The 17,964-nt window shown below is 41.9% G+C and overlaps 1 protein-coding gene across 1 annotated transcript in view; it reads left to right on the forward strand.

The window, feature by feature from the left end:
- Positions 1–17,964, forward strand: part of ero1a (endoplasmic reticulum oxidoreductase 1 alpha) — a 32,229-nt gene that overhangs the window by 1,742 nt on the left and 12,523 nt on the right. Inside the window, exons 2-8 of the mRNA XM_078406686.1 lie at positions 6,848–6,967; positions 7,061–7,144; positions 7,381–7,419; positions 11,289–11,374; positions 12,983–13,056; positions 15,020–15,140; positions 15,232–15,278. Coding sequence (XP_078262812.1) covers positions 6,848–6,967; positions 7,061–7,144; positions 7,381–7,419; positions 11,289–11,374; positions 12,983–13,056; positions 15,020–15,140; positions 15,232–15,278 — 571 coding nt within the window. The remainder of the gene's footprint in view (positions 1–6,847; positions 6,968–7,060; positions 7,145–7,380; positions 7,420–11,288; positions 11,375–12,982; positions 13,057–15,019; positions 15,141–15,231; positions 15,279–17,964) is intronic.

Genomic DNA, 17,964 nt, shown 5'->3' on the forward strand with positions numbered 1-17,964 from the left:
GTCACTGTTTTCAAGCTTCTGTTTCTTCTTACTAATGGTAGTAGCAAGATGAGACCAAGGCCAGGGTTATGTGGTATTTGATGATATTGGCTGCTTTGTTGAAGCAATTCGTCCAATAGATCCCTTCGATGGTGGAGAGGTCAGTAACTATGATGGACTGGACAATGTCTACCACTCTTATTCCTGGGCGTTCAAGTTGCCGACCAGAACCTGATGCATGGTAACAAACCCATGAGAGTTTACTACTTGGATCCATCGCTCACCTGGGACTGATCATCGCCCTGATTAGTCATTTTTGTTATCTCCTGAAACATACATAGGACAGGACCTTCCCCTTAATAGCCCATGCCGACTATCCCCGAGTATTCTGTGCCTCTCATAATGAAGGGTGATAGAATCCTTCAAAATCGATTCCAATAATCTGAAGATCTAATAGTCTGAGTAGGGGTCTCGACATGAACCATCACCTATTCATTTCTTCAGAAATGCTGTCTGACCGCCTGAGTTATCCAGCTTTTTGTGCCTATCTCAAATGATCTGACCTGCACTGAAATTAGGCAGGAACCATTAGTGTTGTGTACGGTTCATTCACGTTATGTAGATGTTGTGCAGATTCACGTTATCCCTTTTTAAATGACAACAAAGTGTTTACAGTTCTCAAACCCTTCAGCGCCACTCCTGTGTCAAGCCAGGTTTGAAAATAATAGTCAAAAGGACACAAAGTGCTAGTGTGATTCAGCGGGTCAGGAACATGGATAGGTGATGTTTCTGGTCGTGACCCTTCTCAGTCGTCACAGCGTCTGCAATTTCCTCTCTTGCTTCTCTAAATATATTTCGCCCTTACTTCGTAATTTACCTGCTTATCCGCGTGCGGTTTAAAACATGATGTGTGTTATTTATCTTTTGGGCTATACCTGCGACGGCTCCACCAGCATGAATGAGTGAACAAAGGCGTTGTTCCCATGCTACTTTTCCAACTCAAACGTGGAAACTGAAATAGGGAACAACTTTGAATTTCTACATTGTCAGAGTTGCATCTGGGCCATCGAATCACATCAGACGGATGTGGCAGGTTAGATTAGCCCGTCTCACTGGAACCAACGGGGAGAGTTCGCCGAGAGGCCTCAGTGTTTGGGAGGAGGGCGTGGAGTTTACAGTTCAACTTCAGTGTGGTGGGGTACGCTAAATGAATTTGGTTGGAGATGTCGCTCCCAACGATCAGAATGTATTTTTTTCCTACACTCACCATCTAGTGACCAACAGCAACAAGACTCCTTCTACAAATAATTCCCAATAGTTGTTTATAAAGTTATTAGTTAATTTTCTGCAACAAAATTCCATCTATAATTCCCAATAAATAGTGTAGGAAGGAACTGCAGGCGCTGGTTGACACCGAAGATTGATACAAAATGCTGGAGTAACTCAGCGGGTCAAGCAGTGTCTCTGGAGAAAAGGAATAGGGGACGTTTCAGGTCTGAAGAAGGGTCTCGACTCGAAACTTCGCCTATTCTTTTTCTCTGGAGATGCTGCCTGGCCCACGGAGTTACCCCAGCATTTTTGTGGCTATCATAATAGATAGTGGTTGGAGCACTACAGGCCTTCAGGTGAGTAAAAGCTTCTGGAGATTGTTTTGGCGATTTAATCATGAGGGTATCGTATGCAGCTAGCCTGATATTGAATGCAGATCATACAAAAACTGGTTGAAATTGTGGAGGAAAGCACAGCCTGTGGGATGATTTCAAAGCATTAGTTAACTGAGTAAAAAAAGATAAGTAGAATTTAATTTAAATATAATGTGAGGCAACAGATTTTGAATAGAACAAAAAGGCAAAGGAATACATGAAACATGGGAGATTACTGGGAAGATTAGTGATCATGTCTACAGATCCTAAAAGTACCAGGACAGGTCGATATGGTGGTTGGAAAGGCAAAGTGACATTTTCCTTTATTAGTGGAAGCAATGGAATACAATAGCATTGAGGTTATTCTAGAATTATATATAAAGTGGGAACCCAGTTTGAGTAGTGCACACAATTTTAGGCACTGAATTACAGGAAAGATGCGATTGGACTGTAGAGGTTACAGAGGAGATTCTTGATGGTAATAGAAAATGGTCGCTGCGAGGAAAGGCTAGGGTTGTTTTCTTTATAACCTAAGAGTTAAGGAGAGTTGAAGTGTGCAAAATGAGCTACCTAGAGAGTAGGTAGGAAGGACCATTTCTCTTTGCATGAATTGTAGAATTGGGAAGGAATGAGGGGAATGAACACCCAGAGAGGACTAGCAATTGGATGAAATTAGAGGCAGAAACTCTCAAAATATTTAATATGCATAGTCCTTGAACAGACAGCACAGAAGCAGGCCTTTTGGACCATGGCAACCAAGATGCCTAATCTAAGCTAGTCCCACTTACCCATGTTTGGCCCATATCCCTCTCAACCTTTCCTGTCTGTGTACTTGAGCAAATGTGTTTTGGAACTTCACTTGAAGGGTCATAATCTGAGTGCACCAAGGTGAGGTTTGGCAGACAAACTTGTTTCTGATCAGGACAGGTACACTGTGTGAATGGCACTTTTGTGTCACAATGTCTGTATGAGCCTTCTTTGATAAATAGTGGTCCTCTGAAGCCAATTGCAACGTTTAATCTTTAGCAAAATCAACAAACCCAAATGAAATCTTAACTTGAATTTGGAAGCCACACAAGTGGAGCCTTCACTTTAACTCACTCATATCACTTTGAATGTAACTTCCTTTAAGGAACAATTAATCATGTATGTTTGAAAATGAGTTATTTTGATCAAACCAATCCACGTTTTTAGGGAGAGCAATGTTACACATATAGCACGTTGGTTAAAGACAAACTATATGCTTTGTTAATCGATACATTCTCAAATTTTTATTTTACAAAATGGTTGTGATAGGAACTCACTGCACTGAACGTTCATGTTTTCAATCTCAATTTCAATCTAGAAGTCTAGAAGTATCTGAGTGATTAGGGGCAAAAAATATATCAATATTTTAGCAAGCTAAAGTTTAATCGCAGCAAGGTTGTTCATGATGTTAACTTCAATACGACGGTAAATCAACTTTTTGTGTTGATTTTAAGTAGAAAATTTGCATTTTAAAAACAACTGATTAAAAATAACATCTAAGCGTCGCCTTGGATTCGTCATTGTTTTTTTTTCAATTTGAATGAAATCAAAATATGCAAATATTGCTAGAAGTCTAATTTTTAAAAAATATTATCTATAACCTTGCTCAACAGGTGTGGTGTGCAAATGCTCGGCCAACATCGTCTTGCTTGACATCTTAAGGTGGCGTTATCTGCCCTAAGATGCCAAAATGTCATTAACTATAATATTGCTGCCTTGAACTACTGCTCGGAATTTAATGTTTTTAAGGGAGTTTTGATGTGATAGGAATTTGTTTGAACTACTTCCAAATTAGATTTGAACAGAAAAGAGTTTTTATAATTTTTATGAAAAAATTCAAATGTCAATTCCCCACATCCATGCTACCTTATGGAGTTGCAGTGATAAATCAATGGATATGTACAAGTGTATTGACACTTTTTTCCTTATCCTTCATTTCTGCCATGTGTTTAAATTTTAAGAAAAATTCAGATCCACATAGAGATGGGGGACAGGGACCACAGATTCAGCTCCCCCTATGTTAAATTAAATATTTGCCATTTTTATCCCAGTCTCTTATTTCGTCATTGATAAACCTTGCAAGTGCTTTTCTTTGCAAGGCAGTCTGTTTAAAAAGAAAATCAAACCGCAGAGGATATCTTGAATACCTGGCAGCGTGCTGCTGATGGTAAAAGTTATGCTTTGTGTAGTCTGCAGTCATGTGATGGCATTACACAAGTCTTTATCATGCTCAGTTTAGACATCTTTATAGATGTAGACCGTCTGAATGGGAATAAAGTCAGCAACATTTTTAAGGAGGGTCCTGAGCCAAAATGTCGATGGTATGTTCCATCCCGAAATGTTGCCTGCCTGCTGAGCTTCACCAGCACTTTGATTTGGTCAGCGTTGCAGTATCTGTGGTTCCTCGTGTCTCTATCTCTATTGCATGTTTGGCTTACTGCAACATCTTAAGGCAATTCACAGGAGCATCTGATACTACATGGTCATGCAGGGAGATACTAGAGTGGATGATCAAAAGCTTGATAAAATAAATAGGATTAAATGAGCATGTTGAGGTACATAAGAAATGAAGGGAGGAAATTCCAGGGTTTTGTTAAATTAAAGTTAATGTTGGAGAAACAAACTCATTTTCCTTCATTAATTTTCTTTCATTAATTTGCACTATACCTTTTCATATTTTCCCGTTCTCCCCTGACTCTCAGTCTGAAGAAGGGTCTCAACCCGAAATGCCACCATTCCTTTTCTCCAAAGATGCTGCTTGACCCACTGAGTTACTCCAGCTTTATGTGACTAACTTCGGTGCAGCTGCTTCCTAAACATTTATATTAGAGATACAGCATGGAAACAGGCCTTACGGCCCACCGAGTCAACAGCAACTCGTTCACTGGTTCTATATTATCCCACTCTCTCATCCACCCCTCACACACTGGGGGCAACTTACAGAGGCCAATCAATGCACGTCTTTGGGGTGGGGGAAGAAAACGGAGCATCAGGAGTAAAAGCACGCTGGGGAAAGTGCAAACTCTGAGGAGTGATTTGGAATTAAGGATGATCATAGGCTACCTTTGGAGAACCACTGATATTTCAAAGGGGATGGGCAAGTATAAGGAAGGATTTTAAGACAAGTGTGAGAATTTAAAAACTGAGGCATTAGTTTCCCAGCAGGCGGTGTTCATTATCCAACACGAGCACAAGGCTAGCATGACCTAACATGAGTCTAAAAGAAGGGTTCCAATGCAAATGTTGGCCATCCATTCCCTCCACAGATGCTGCCTGACCCGGTGAGTTTCTCTAGCACTTTATGTTTTGCTCAAGATCTATCTTGAATCAGAACATCGGCATAGAGTTTTGGAATGATTTTAGCCATGTGTTAGTGAGCTTGGAGGGCATTGCAATAGCTAAATCTTGAGGTTAAAAGATACAGATGAAAGTTTCAGCAGCAGAGGAGTTGAGGCAAGGGCAGAATAACCATGATACAAAAGTGGGTGTAGGCAGTCGTAAAGATAATGCAGACATACCATGCACAACTCATCTTGAAATCAGATATAATGTCAAATTTGTAAATGCTCTGGTTCATTTTCGGAAAGTGCAAAGTGTGGGTAGAAGGTTTGTGGCTTGCACAAGTGGGAGGTGTTTCAGTTTTATAGTGAGGTTGCAAACATGATCTCATCTTACCCATGCAGCCATTTCCTGCTCTCTCAACCCTATTCCCACTGAGCTGTGCACCATTCATTTTCCCTCCCTAACCTTCTAGATAGCTGACATTGTCAATGCTCCTCTCACTTTGTTACAAGTCTACACTTTTCCCTTTAAATCTGCTCACATTGCCCCCTCAAACATCCAAGTCTTCACATCTCTGTTCTTGCGAAGTTCCAGGCAGAAGGGATGGATGGGGTTTTGAGGAGAATGTGGGTGGAGGTTGATTTTTTAAAGAAATGATCAGAGATGGCTTGCTTGTGGTATTTTTGAGCCCACCAGAGATAGTGGGTTAGAGAGTGGAAAGATTTAAAAGGAGTCCGTGGGGCAACTGTGGTAGGGATATGGAATGAGCTGCCAGAGGAAACAGTTGAGGCAGGGTGCAATAAAAATAATCTAAAGATATTTGGACGGTACATGAATAGGAAAGGTTTTGAGGGATAAGGGGAAAATCAGGCAAATGGTCGGCATGGATGGCTTAGGCTGAAGGGCCTGTTATCATGCTGTAAGACTCTATAACATGGATTTTAAGAACAGGTGTTTCAACGGGGAAAGCTCTGGATTTCTGAATTCTGGGTGAATGAGTTGGAGTTTAATCATGACAATGAGATTCCCTCTTCAAAACTTGTGAAAGCTGATCTGAACTTGGTCGAACTACTTCATGTCGATTTACGAATCTAATCAGCAGTCTGGTTACAGAAGTTTGATGGAGCAACAAAAAGTGAAATACAAATAAGAGCATATCACTGTGTGGCTTGATTATGCCAGCTCTTTTCTTGGTTAGTGTATTCATAAAATCAGCAAACTTTGTCTATGTCCGCAACTTTTACTTAGAGATACAGCATGGAAACAAGCCTTTGGCCCACTGAGTCCACGTCGACCATTGATCTCCAGTTCCATGTTATCCCACTTTTTCATCCACTTCCTGCATATGGGAGGGGAGAGGGTGCAACTTGCAGAAGCCAATTAACCTACAAACCTGCACTTCTTTGGGATGTGGGAGAAAACCGAAGCATCCAGAGGAAACCCAGCAGTCATGCAGAGAATGTTCAAACTCCATACAGACAGCACCTGAGGTCAAGATCGACCCTAGATCTCTGGCACTGAGGCAGCAGCTATGCCACCATGCCACAGTTTTGGTGAAGTCAGAAGTATTCTGCTGTCATTGACTCTAGCCAGCCATGCACTATTGTTAAGTGATTTTTATTGGGAAAGCAAAGTGAAAAGAGCGGGACAGGCAGCATCTTTGGAGAGAAGGAATGGGTGAATTTTCGGGTCGAGACCCTTCGGACTGAAGTAGGGTCTTGACCCGAAATGTCACCCTTCTGTCCAAAGATGCTGCCTGTCCTGCTGAGTTACTCCAGCATTTTGTGTCTATCTTTGGTGTAAATCTGCATCTGCATTTCCTTCCTGAAACAAGCAGTCTATTCTCAGGGCATTGACTGTACTTCAGATCATTTGCAAATTGCATCGTAATATATATATAAAATTTCTAATTCTAGGTAACTGGACACCTTGAAGACTGTACTTGTAATGTTGAAACTATTCAAGAATTTAACAACGAGAAGTTATTCCCCAAACTTCAAGAACTTCTCAAAAATGATTATTTCAGATATTACAAGGTAAGCTCTTTTGTACCTTCTGCAAAGCTTTTATGCAAGTCTCTGATAATTTAATGAGAATGGTATATTAAATAGTTTATTTTACGTTTCAAGGTCAACTTGAAGAAGCCTTGCCCTTTCTGGTCAGATAACAGCCACTGTGGACTGAGGGATTGTGCTGTTAAACCTTGTGAACCAGTAAGATCATCACCTCTTGAAACCTTTTTTAAATTATGCATTATGTAAAAGGAAAAAGGTAAACGTAGAAGAAATAAAAGACCAGGGTAATAGCATCAGGAACCCTGTGTAATTATTTAAACAGAGTTTGATAAATTATGGACAATCTATAGCCTGGCATAAAAATCTGAACACATCTGCATTTGACACATTTTTCATTTTAATTGACGTTACAAAATGCATTATTTTCTCTGCAGAATGATGTACCAGCAGGAATTAGATCTGAAAGCTTTAAGGTATGATATTTGGAATAATTTATATTTTATTTTATGCTGCATTATCAATTTAATTCAAAGATACTTTATTGTCACATAAGGTACAGTGAAATTCTTTGTTTTGCACATAATCCGTAAAATCACCCAGCAGACCTCACCTAAGCAGTACACAAAGCATTGCCATGTTTCTGGTGATAACAAAGTTACAAAAAAAGTTAATCGAACATGTGTTATTGTTTTATTGAATTGCTGCATAATTTTAAATACTTTTTTCATTCAAACTCTATTCTTACCTGTGGATCATTGTTCTAAAACTAGATTAAATTTACTTTTGATTATTTATTTGGGGCATTCATTGGTAAAGCAAACACATATTGCCCACACAAAGTTTCCCTTGAGAAAGTTGGGGTGAGCTCCCTTCTTTAATTGCTGCCATTGATTTGTGGAGATGTTAAGGTGAAATGCATTTTGTGCAAGATTATAATGACTAGATTATCAGCAATGATTATCAATGTCAGGAATAAAGAACAGGGCAATAATATCATTTATAGATCCAAATACATCTCAAAGCTTTTGTTATATTATTTTCCACTGCTTTGAACTGCACCATTTGGTTTAATTGTAATTAATTAATTTAAGAGGGATGGAGAGCGAGGGAAGGCAAACGTTACTTGAAGTTAGAGAAGTCAATGTTCATACTGCTGGGGTGTAAGCTGCCCAAGCAAAATATAAGGTGTTGTTCCTCCTACTTGGGCTGGGCCTCACTCTGACAATGGAGGAGGCCCAGGACAGAAAGGTTAGTGTGGAAATGGGAGGGGGAGTTAAAGTGTTTAGCAACCAGGAGATCAAGTAGGTTTAGGCAGACTGAGAAGAGCTGTTTCACAGCGGATACAGTAGATGAGGTTGGAGGAGGTACAAGTGAACCTCTGGATCACCTGAAAAGACTGTCGGGGTCCTTGGACGGAGTCGAGGGGGAAGGTATAGCGACAGGTGTTGCATTTCCTGCGGTTGCAGGGGAAGGTACCTGGGGACGGGGTGGTTTGGGTGGGAAGGAACGAGTTAACCAGAGAGTTGCGGAGAGAACAGTCTCTGCGGAAAGCGGAAAGGGGTGGAGATGGGAAAATGTGATTAGTGGTCAGATCCCGTTGGAGGTGGCAAAATTGCCAGAGGATTATGTGCTGTGGGGAGGTACAAGGGAACCTCTGCCTGTTCCAGTTGTGGACTCCTACATATCGACGAGACCAAGCGCAGGCTCGGCAATCATTTTGCTGAACACCTACGCTCAGTCCGCCTAAACCTACCTGATCCGAAAGACTTTAACTCCCCCTCCCATTCCCACAATGACCTTTCTGTCCTGGGCCTCCTCTATTGTCAGAGTGAGGTCCAGTGTAAAGTGGAGGAAGAACACCTCATGTTTCGCTTGGGCACTTTACACCCCAGCAGTATGAATATTGCCTTCCCTCTCTTTCCATCCCTCCCTCCTTCCCAGTTCTCTGACTAGTGTGACTGTCCTTGTTTACATTTTATATCTGTTTGCTTTGTTGTTACCTTCTCCTCGCTAACATTGATCTATTATACATTTTCCTTGATCTCCACCCCCTTTGTCTCATTTTCACACCTTTCATTTCCTTATCTCTGTATCTCCCTCTCCCCTGATTCAGTCTGAAGAAGGGCCTCGATCCAAAATGTCACCCATTCCTTCTATCCAGAGATGCTGCCTGTCCTGCTGAGTTACTCCAGCATTTTGTGTCTATCTTTGGTTTGAACCAGCATCTGCAGTTCTCTCCTACAACTTTAAAGCTATGCCCTCTAGTTCTGACATTTCCATCTAGGGAAAAATGTTCTGACTGTCTATCTCCTCTATGCCTCTCGTCATTTTATGTACTTCTATCAGACCTCCCTTCAACGATTGAAATCCAACCTCTCCCTGTAGGTAATACCCCCTAATCCAGGGATCATTCGGGTAAACCTCCCTGTACCATCTCCAAAGTCTCCACATTCTTCCTGTAATTGGGCGAGCAGAACTACACACAGTTTCTCTCATCAAACTATGTAGCAGCTTGTCTCATTTTCTGTGGACACTAGGAACTGCAGATGCTGGAATCTTTCACAGAACACCAAGTCACGGAATAACTCAACAGGTCAGGCAACATCTCTGGAGGATATGGATAGGTGATGTTTCAGGTTTGAACTCTTCTTCAGCCACAGTATGGATAGGCGATGTTTCCATCTGAAGATGGGTTCTAACCCAAAATGTTGCCTATCCATGTTCTCCACAGATGTTGCCTGACCCGCCGATTTACTCCGGCACTTGGTATTCAATGCCCTAATTCATGATTAAATTATGCTTTGAACTACCTGAGAAATATGTCATGGAGATGGACGCATCTAAGTTAGTCCTATTGGGGGAGTCCAGAACCAGGGGCCACAGTTTAAGAATAAGGGGTAGGCCATTTAGAACGGAGAGGAGGAAAAACTTTTTCAGTCAGAGAGTTGTAAATCTGTGGAATTCTCTGCCTCATATATAACATATAACATATAACAACTACAGCATGGAAACAGGCCTGTCCGGCCCTACCAGTCCACGCCGACCATTCTCCCTGACCTAGTCTCATCTACCTGCACTCAGACCATAACCCTCTAATCCCCTCTTATCCATATACCTATCCAATTTACTCTTAAATAATAAAATCGAGCCAGCCTCCACCACTTCCACCGGAAGCCCATTCCATACAGCCACAACCCTCTGAGTAAAGAAGTTCCCCCTCATGTTACCCTTAAACCTTTGTCCCTCAATTCTGAAGCTATGTCCCCTTGTTGGAATCTTCCCCACTCTCAAAGGGAAAAGCCTACCCACGTCAACTCTGTCCGTCCCTCTCAAAATTTTAAAAACCTCTATCAAGTCCCCCCTCAACCTTCTACGCTCCAAAGAATAAAGACCCAACCTGTTCAACCTCTCTCTGTAGCCTAAGTGCTGAAACCCAGGCAACATTCTAGTAAATCTCCTCTGTACCCTCTCCATTTTGTCGACATCCTTCCTATAATTTGGCGACCAGAACTGCACACCATACTCCAGATTCGGCCTCACCAATGCCCTGTACAATTTCAACATTACATCCCAACTTCTATACTCGATGCTCTGATTTATAAAGGCAAGCATACCAAACGCCTTCTTCACCACCCTATCCACATGAGATTCCACCTTCAGGGAACAATGCACAGTTATTCCCAGATCCCTCTGTTCCACTGCATTCCTCAATTCCCTACCATTTACCCTGTACGTCCTATTTTGATTTGTCCTACCAAAATGCACCTCACACTTATCAGCATTAAACTCCATCTGCCATCTTTCAGCCCACCCTTCCAAAAGGCCCAAGTCTCTCTGTAGACTTTGAAAATCTACCTCACTATCAACTACTCCACCTATCTTAGTATCATCTGCATATTTACTAATCCAATTTGCCACACCATCATCCAGATCATTAATGTAAATGACAAACAACAGTGGACCCAACACAGATCCTTGGGGCACTCCACTAGACACTGGCCTCCAACCTGACATACAATTGTCAACCGTTACCCTCTGGTATCTCCCATTCAGCCATTGTTGAATCCATCTCAGAAGGCAGTGGAAGCCAATTATCTGGATGCTTTCAAGAGAGAGCTAGATGGAGCTCTTAATGATAGCGGAGTCAGGGGGTATGGGGAGAAGGCAGGACAGGCTATTGACTGTGAATGATCATCCATGATCACATTGAATGGCGGTGCTGACTCGAAGGGCCGAAAGGCCTACTCCTGCACCTATTGTTTATTGTCTATTTGTCCTCGTCTGTCCATATCCTTCTAAAATACCATGATGAAACATTGACTGCAATTCTGTTACCTTTCAGTATACCAAGGATGCAAATACTATTTCTCCCCAAAATCGTGAATGTGAAACGACAGAGAAGCTTGGTGCTGTTAACAATTCTTTGAGGTAATTTGAATATCACAAATGACTTGTCTGTAAATTCCAATCTGATTTTGGTTACCTCGTGTTAGTGACCCTCAATTTACTGCATGATTGATTATGGTTTATTTATCATTGTGTTTTGAATCAATGGGCCTGTAAATTGATTGGGGTGAAAGATATAGCATGAAAGCGGGTTGTTCGGCCCACTAAGTCTATGCTGGCCATCGATCACCCATTCACACTAGTACTGTTATCTCATTCTTGCACCTGCTCAGTAAACACCAGGGGCAGTGCAGAGGCCATTTAACTGACAAGCTTGCATGTCTTTAGGGGTGTGGGAGGAAACCGGAACTTCAAACATCCGGAGGAAAACCGTGCAGTCACCGGGAGAGTGTGCACACTTCACACAGATGGGCCCCTAGATCAGAATTGAACCCGGGTCTCTGGTGCTGTGAGCCAGCGGCTCTACCAGCTGTGCCACTGTACCGTCCATGTTCATTCATATACCTCCCACAATCCTGTCCCATGTGGGTTGCAGGTTTGATCTTGTGTTTCGCGGAGGGTCAGCAGGACAACTGCCAGAAAGAACTCGAATCCTTACTCGTCAAAACCCAGTTAGGAAATCTTGGGCCTCTCTTGCTTAGGCTTTCCTCTTCAATCATGATGGCTCCCCATCCACCTTTATAACCTTCGTGTCATACAAAAGATTTTGGGTTCTTGGTTACAATCCCTTGTGAACGGAATCCCACTTCTGTCTCTTGGCTTGCAATTCTGCCTGGATCCGGGCCAGATACTGAAAGGATCAATGCAGCAGATGGGGTTGTCAGTTGAAACCCTTTGGGTCTCATGCTGCCAATGGCCAGATCATTTGACAATCACCACAATCCATACCAACATGACAGAAAGTTTAGGACTACTACTGGGCTGTACAGTGGCACCACTGGTCGAGCTGCTGCCTCACAACACCAGAGTCCTTGGTTCAATCCTGACCTCCGGTCTGCCCTTGCGGAGCTTGCACGTTCTCCCTGCGACCGCTTGGGTTTCCTCGGGTGCCCCAGTTTCCTCCCACATTGCAAAGATGTGCTGGTTTGTAGGCTAATTGGTCATTGTAAATTGCCCCTAGTGTGTTAGGAGCGGATGAAAAGTGGGGTAATGTAGAACTAGTGTGAATGGATGATTGATGGTCGTCGTGGACTCCGTGGGCCAAAGGGTCTGTTTCCATTGCTCTATCTTTCAATCGGTAGCGCAGCGGTAGAGTTGCTGCTTTACAGCGAATGCAGCGCCGGAGACACAGGTTCGATCCTGACTACGGGTGCTGCACTGTAAGGAGTTTGTACGTTCTCCCCGTGACCTGCGTGGGTTTTCTCCGAGATCTTCGGTTTCCTCCCACACTCCAAAGACGTACAGGTATGTAGGTTAATTGGCTGGGTAAATGTAAAAATTGTCCCTAGTGGGTGTAGGATAGTATTAATGTACGGGGATCACTGGGCGGCACGGACTTGGAGGGCCGAAAAGGCCTGTTTCCGGCTGTATATATATGATATGATATGATATAATTTCCATCATCTAACTGCTTTCTGGTAATCCGCGCCATGTGTGATCAACAACATTTTTCCAATCTTAACTTTTCAGTGAGGAAACAAAGCAAGCCGTGCTTGCCTGGACCAGACATGATGACTCTACCTACAACTTCTGTGAAATTGATGGTGAGACTTCAATATTGATTTTTAGAATATGCGTTGACACTGATTCTGTATTTACACAGGAGAGTCTATTGCAGCTATCGTGGTGCTATAGCTACACCAGAAATGTCTACAATTCATTTAATATGCATACCAGGATATCCAGTGCAATTAGCTTGAACATAATACCTTCCATAATGGACTCTAATTTCATTCCTTAGGCACCTAATCACGTATTCAGATGTTTGCAAAACAATGAAAAGCTTCATTATATGTTAGAGGCTGGTCATTGTAAATTTCCCTTACAGTGTAGAGAGTGGATGAGCTAGTGGGGTAATGTAGACCTAGTGTAAACAGGTGATTGATGGTTGGCATGGACTCGGTGGGTCAGGAGTGCATATGATTATTGAAAGTAGTTGAAGTGAAGGTGACAATAAAAAGCAAGTGTTCTGCTGGTTGTACCTGAGCAACGATGGGGAACTGATGACACTATAGGTTCCCGAATGTCTTCTGTGTTTACATCTTACAGCAATGGAGGCACCATAGGACTTGGCAAAGCCCAGAGATTTTGTAGAGACTCTTCCCCAGCACATGTTGGAGAGGATTGAGAATATTTGCCAAACAGTATTAATGGATTTGGGTTGTGCTCATCCTGGAAGAAGTTCCTTCTTTTGTTGATGTTATTCAGACAGGATATCTTCAAGGCATGTACAGTCAAACTGTCCTGCCTTTCCAATTAAATGACCACATTCTCATCTCACTACTTCCATCGGGAAGAAGGTGCCTGAAAATTGTGACATCCAGGTTCAAGAGCAGCTTCTTTCCAGCAACCTTCAGGCTCTTGAACACCAATCAATAACCTCAGAAACTACAATCCACTAAGGATTGCATCTTTAGTTGCCCCTCTGACTTCAGTCTTGCACTATTATGGTTACCTCGTATTACTGATTATTAACGTGTTGCATTATTGATTATGGTATATTTATATGTGTTGTTGCATTAATGGAACTGGAAAGCTGCAGCAAGTAGTAATAATTTTGTTCTGTTGCCAGTACATATGACAATTAAACTCTCTTGAATGAAATTGCTCTATCAATCAGCTTAGAGGAATTGTTCTTTCATAATAATAATATGCCTTTATTGTCATTGTACACAAGGTACAACGAAATTAGAAGTGCTACAGCTGATAACAGTGCGACAGTGCAAAGACAATTGCACAGACATACGAACCAACACAACAAATGCCAGTATCAAATAAAAACCAATTTAAAAACCTAATAAATAATGAATGGGTTAAACACTTAAAATTCTTAAAAGAAAGTTTCTTTTTTTTAAATGAGAATAGTCGAGTCATGTGCTTCCGTTCACTGTTCTTATTGCCCAGGGAAAGAAACTGTTCTTGAGTCGATTTGTCCTGGCCCTTAGGCTCCTATAGCACCTCCCAGAGGGCAGGAGAACAAACAATTCGTGTCCTGGATGAGTGCTGTCCTTGATTATGACTCTGGCCCTGTTCAGACAGCGCGAGCTGGTGATGTTCTTCAGAGAAGGTAGTGGACAGCCGATGATTTTCTCTGATGACCTTTTGGAGGCCTTCTGGTCTGCAGCCGAGCAGCCAGCATACCACACAGTGGTGCAGTATGCCAGTACGCTCTCGATGGTGGAGCGGTAGAAGGTCACCAGCAGATTCTCCTTCAGTCTGTTTTTCCGGAGTAATCTTAAGAAATGCAGTCTCTGCTGTGACTTTTTCACTACCGCCTTGGTATTTGCAGTCCAGGAGAGGTCCTGGGAGATGGTGGTCCCTAGGAACTTGAAGGTGGAGACCCTCTCCACTTCCTCCCCATTTATATGAAGTGGGGTGGGAGCCGCTCTTTGTTTCCTGAAGTCCAGCACTATTTCTTTTGTCTTGCTAGTGTTTAGTGCTAGATTATTTGCCTCGCACCATGAAAGTGAAATCAATCCTTGAGTGAAATGCAACCTTGTTCCTCAGATGAACAGTCTCCGGATGCTGAGTACGTGGACCTGCTTCTCAACCCTGAACGTTATACTGGTTATAAAGGCAGGGAAGCATGGAAAATCTGGAATAGTATCTATGACGAAAACTGTTTTAAGTAAGTAATGCTCCTGATCCCGGTATAAAGTTTATCCAAATCACCAAATGGCAGAATTCTGTGCAATGATTTATTTCTCCTTTTGTCATAGGCCAAACTCTGTTCGACGGCCACTCAACCCACTGTTTCCTGGCAGAGGTGAGTTAAATGTGAATTACATTATTATATTTAGAATAACTGTTTTCGACAACTATAGTAGAACTTCATAGGAAATAACTTGTGTGATTTCTACAAAGATTGCATTGGAATGTTTAGTGAGAGATCAGAGGAAAAATATACAGAAGCATGTTAAATCCAAAACATATCTAATTAAATTAAACATGCATTAAAAAAAACCAAGAAATACAAGCACAAAATAATAATCCAATCATGAGTAGTGTAAAGTTAGATCTGAAAAAGACAGATCCGAATATATTCATCATGTAGGAGGGATGGCACAAAAGGGATTTAGGTTTCCACAGTGACAGATCCATTAAAAACTTGTGCAATGAATAGATAATACTTACCTCAAGTGGGTTGAAGGCCAGAAGTGACAAAGCGATGACCTACTTTGAATACTGGTTTGAAGGTTGAGCATCAATGTTCAGGAAAGCTATTTTGGCTCCACAGAGACACAAGAAACTGCAGATGCTTGGACTTTTGAGCAATAAAGAAAGTGTTGGAGGAACTCAGTGGGTCAGTCAGTTTCTGTGGAGGAAAATGGACAGACAACATTTTGGGTCAGGACCATTCTCAAGTCTGAAGAAAGGGCCCAATCTGAAATTTTGTATGAGTTTCAAGGAGGGTTCTGATGTTTCCTCCACAGATGTTGCCTGACCCTCTGAGTTCCTCCAGTACTTTGTGTTTTGCTATCTTGGCCTTGGACAGAATTTTGAAGAAAAGCCGCACGTTCACATATGTTCACGCACGTTGAGGTATGAAGGTAGTGGAGTGATCTAATCAAGATATTTAAAATGGTTCAGGGATTTTCTGGAATGGATCGACTGAAATATTACCTCCAGCAGGGAATTTGGAACAAGAGGAGATAATCTTAAATTTGAGTTTGTGCAGTTTGAATATAATCTAGAATGGGTTAGGTTCAGATTCTCCTTCAATATGCTGAGGATGCTGAGTTAAATGAAATTTAAAATAAGATTGATAGATTATTATTGGTAAGGATATCAAAGGTTACAGAATGAAGCGTTAAACCAAAGTGATTCAAGCGGCTGAATGGCTCACATTCCTTCCTTTATTTTTGCACTAAACTATGATAAGTGGTCACATTTTTGCGTGAGTTTTCATGGAGCAGTATAAAGCTATAATACAAGAACAGCTAAGGAAATTGGTGCGTCATTTGGACAGATGTATGGATAGGAAATGATGAGTGGTCTATGAGCCAAATGCAGGCAAATGGGAGTAGGGCAGTATGCCAACAGTCAGCATGGACAAGGAGGGCTGAAGAGCCTGTTTTCATGCTGTACAGCTCTCTGATGTGGTGGAAATATCATAGAAATGTAACATAAATATTCACAAAAAATGAGGGATTGTAATTTTGACTGCTGCTAATTTCAGGAACTTTTTTCATTACAAGAAGGAAAATTGGATTTGGTAATCTAAGAACATTTAAAAAAAAATCACATATCTTGAGCAAAGATATAACAGTGAACACAAAGCAGTACAGCACAAGAACAGGCCCTTTCACCTACAATATCTGTGCCGAATATGACGACAAGACCAACTCTTATCTGCCTGCACATAATCCATATCCCTCCATTCCTTGCACATCCATGTGCTTATCCAAATGTCTTTAAAATGCCACAATCGTATCTGCTTCACCAACCACCCCAGCAGTATGTTCCAGGCACTCGCCACTGAGTGTGTATGTGTGTCTGTGTCTGTATCGGTGTTTGTGTCCATGACTGTGTCTGTGTGAATTGCAATTCTGAGGAATGAAGACAAAAGTTACAAGGTAAAAATTATTAGCCCATCAAAGTCTAGATATTGGATTTCATGTTTTTTTTTGTGATGTAATAAATCAAAAGCATTATCACGACATACTCTCTTTCAGAGATGTTGAAAGTCAGTCTACTTTTCATAAGATAATGTTGCCCCGTTAAACAGATAGTAGATAGATACAAAAAGCTGGGGTAACTCAGCGGAGCAGGCAGCATCTCTGGAGAGAAGAAATGGGTGACGTTTCAGGTCGAGACCTTTTTTCAGACTGGTTAGAGATAAGCAAAATGAGAGTAATAGCTGATGATGTGGAGAGATAAAGAACAATAAATAAATAAAATATATGCAAAAAAATAACGATGATAAAGGAAACAGGCCATTGTTAGCTGTTTGTAGGGTGAAAACGAGAAGCTACTGTGACTTGGGTGGGGGAGGGATAGAGAGAGAGAGGTAATGCTGGGGCTACCTGAAGTGAGAGAAATCAATATTCCCACCACTGGGTTGTAAGCTGCTCAAGCGAAATATGAGATGCTGTTCCTCCAATTTGCGTTTAGCCTCTCTGACAATGGAGGAGACCGAGGACAAAAAGGTCTGTTTAGGAATGGGAAGGGGGATTAAAGTGTCCGGCAACCGGGAGATCAGGTAGGTTCAGGGGGGCTGATCGAAGGTGTTCTGCGAAACGATTACCCAGTCTGCGTTTGGTCTCGCCGATGTATGAGTCCACATCTTGAACAACGGATAAAGTAGATGAGGTTGGAGGAGGTGCAAGTGAACCTATGTCGAACCTGAAAGGACTGTCGGGGTCCCTGGACATAGTCGAGGGCAGAGGTATAGCGACAGGTGTTGCATCTTCTACGGTTGCAGGGGAAGGTACTTGGGGAGGGGTAGTTCA

This window comes from Rhinoraja longicauda, chromosome 10 (genome assembly GCF_053455715.1).
Source record: "Rhinoraja longicauda isolate Sanriku21f chromosome 10, sRhiLon1.1, whole genome shotgun sequence".
Taxonomy (NCBI): Eukaryota; Metazoa; Chordata; class Chondrichthyes; order Rajiformes; family Arhynchobatidae; genus Rhinoraja; species Rhinoraja longicauda.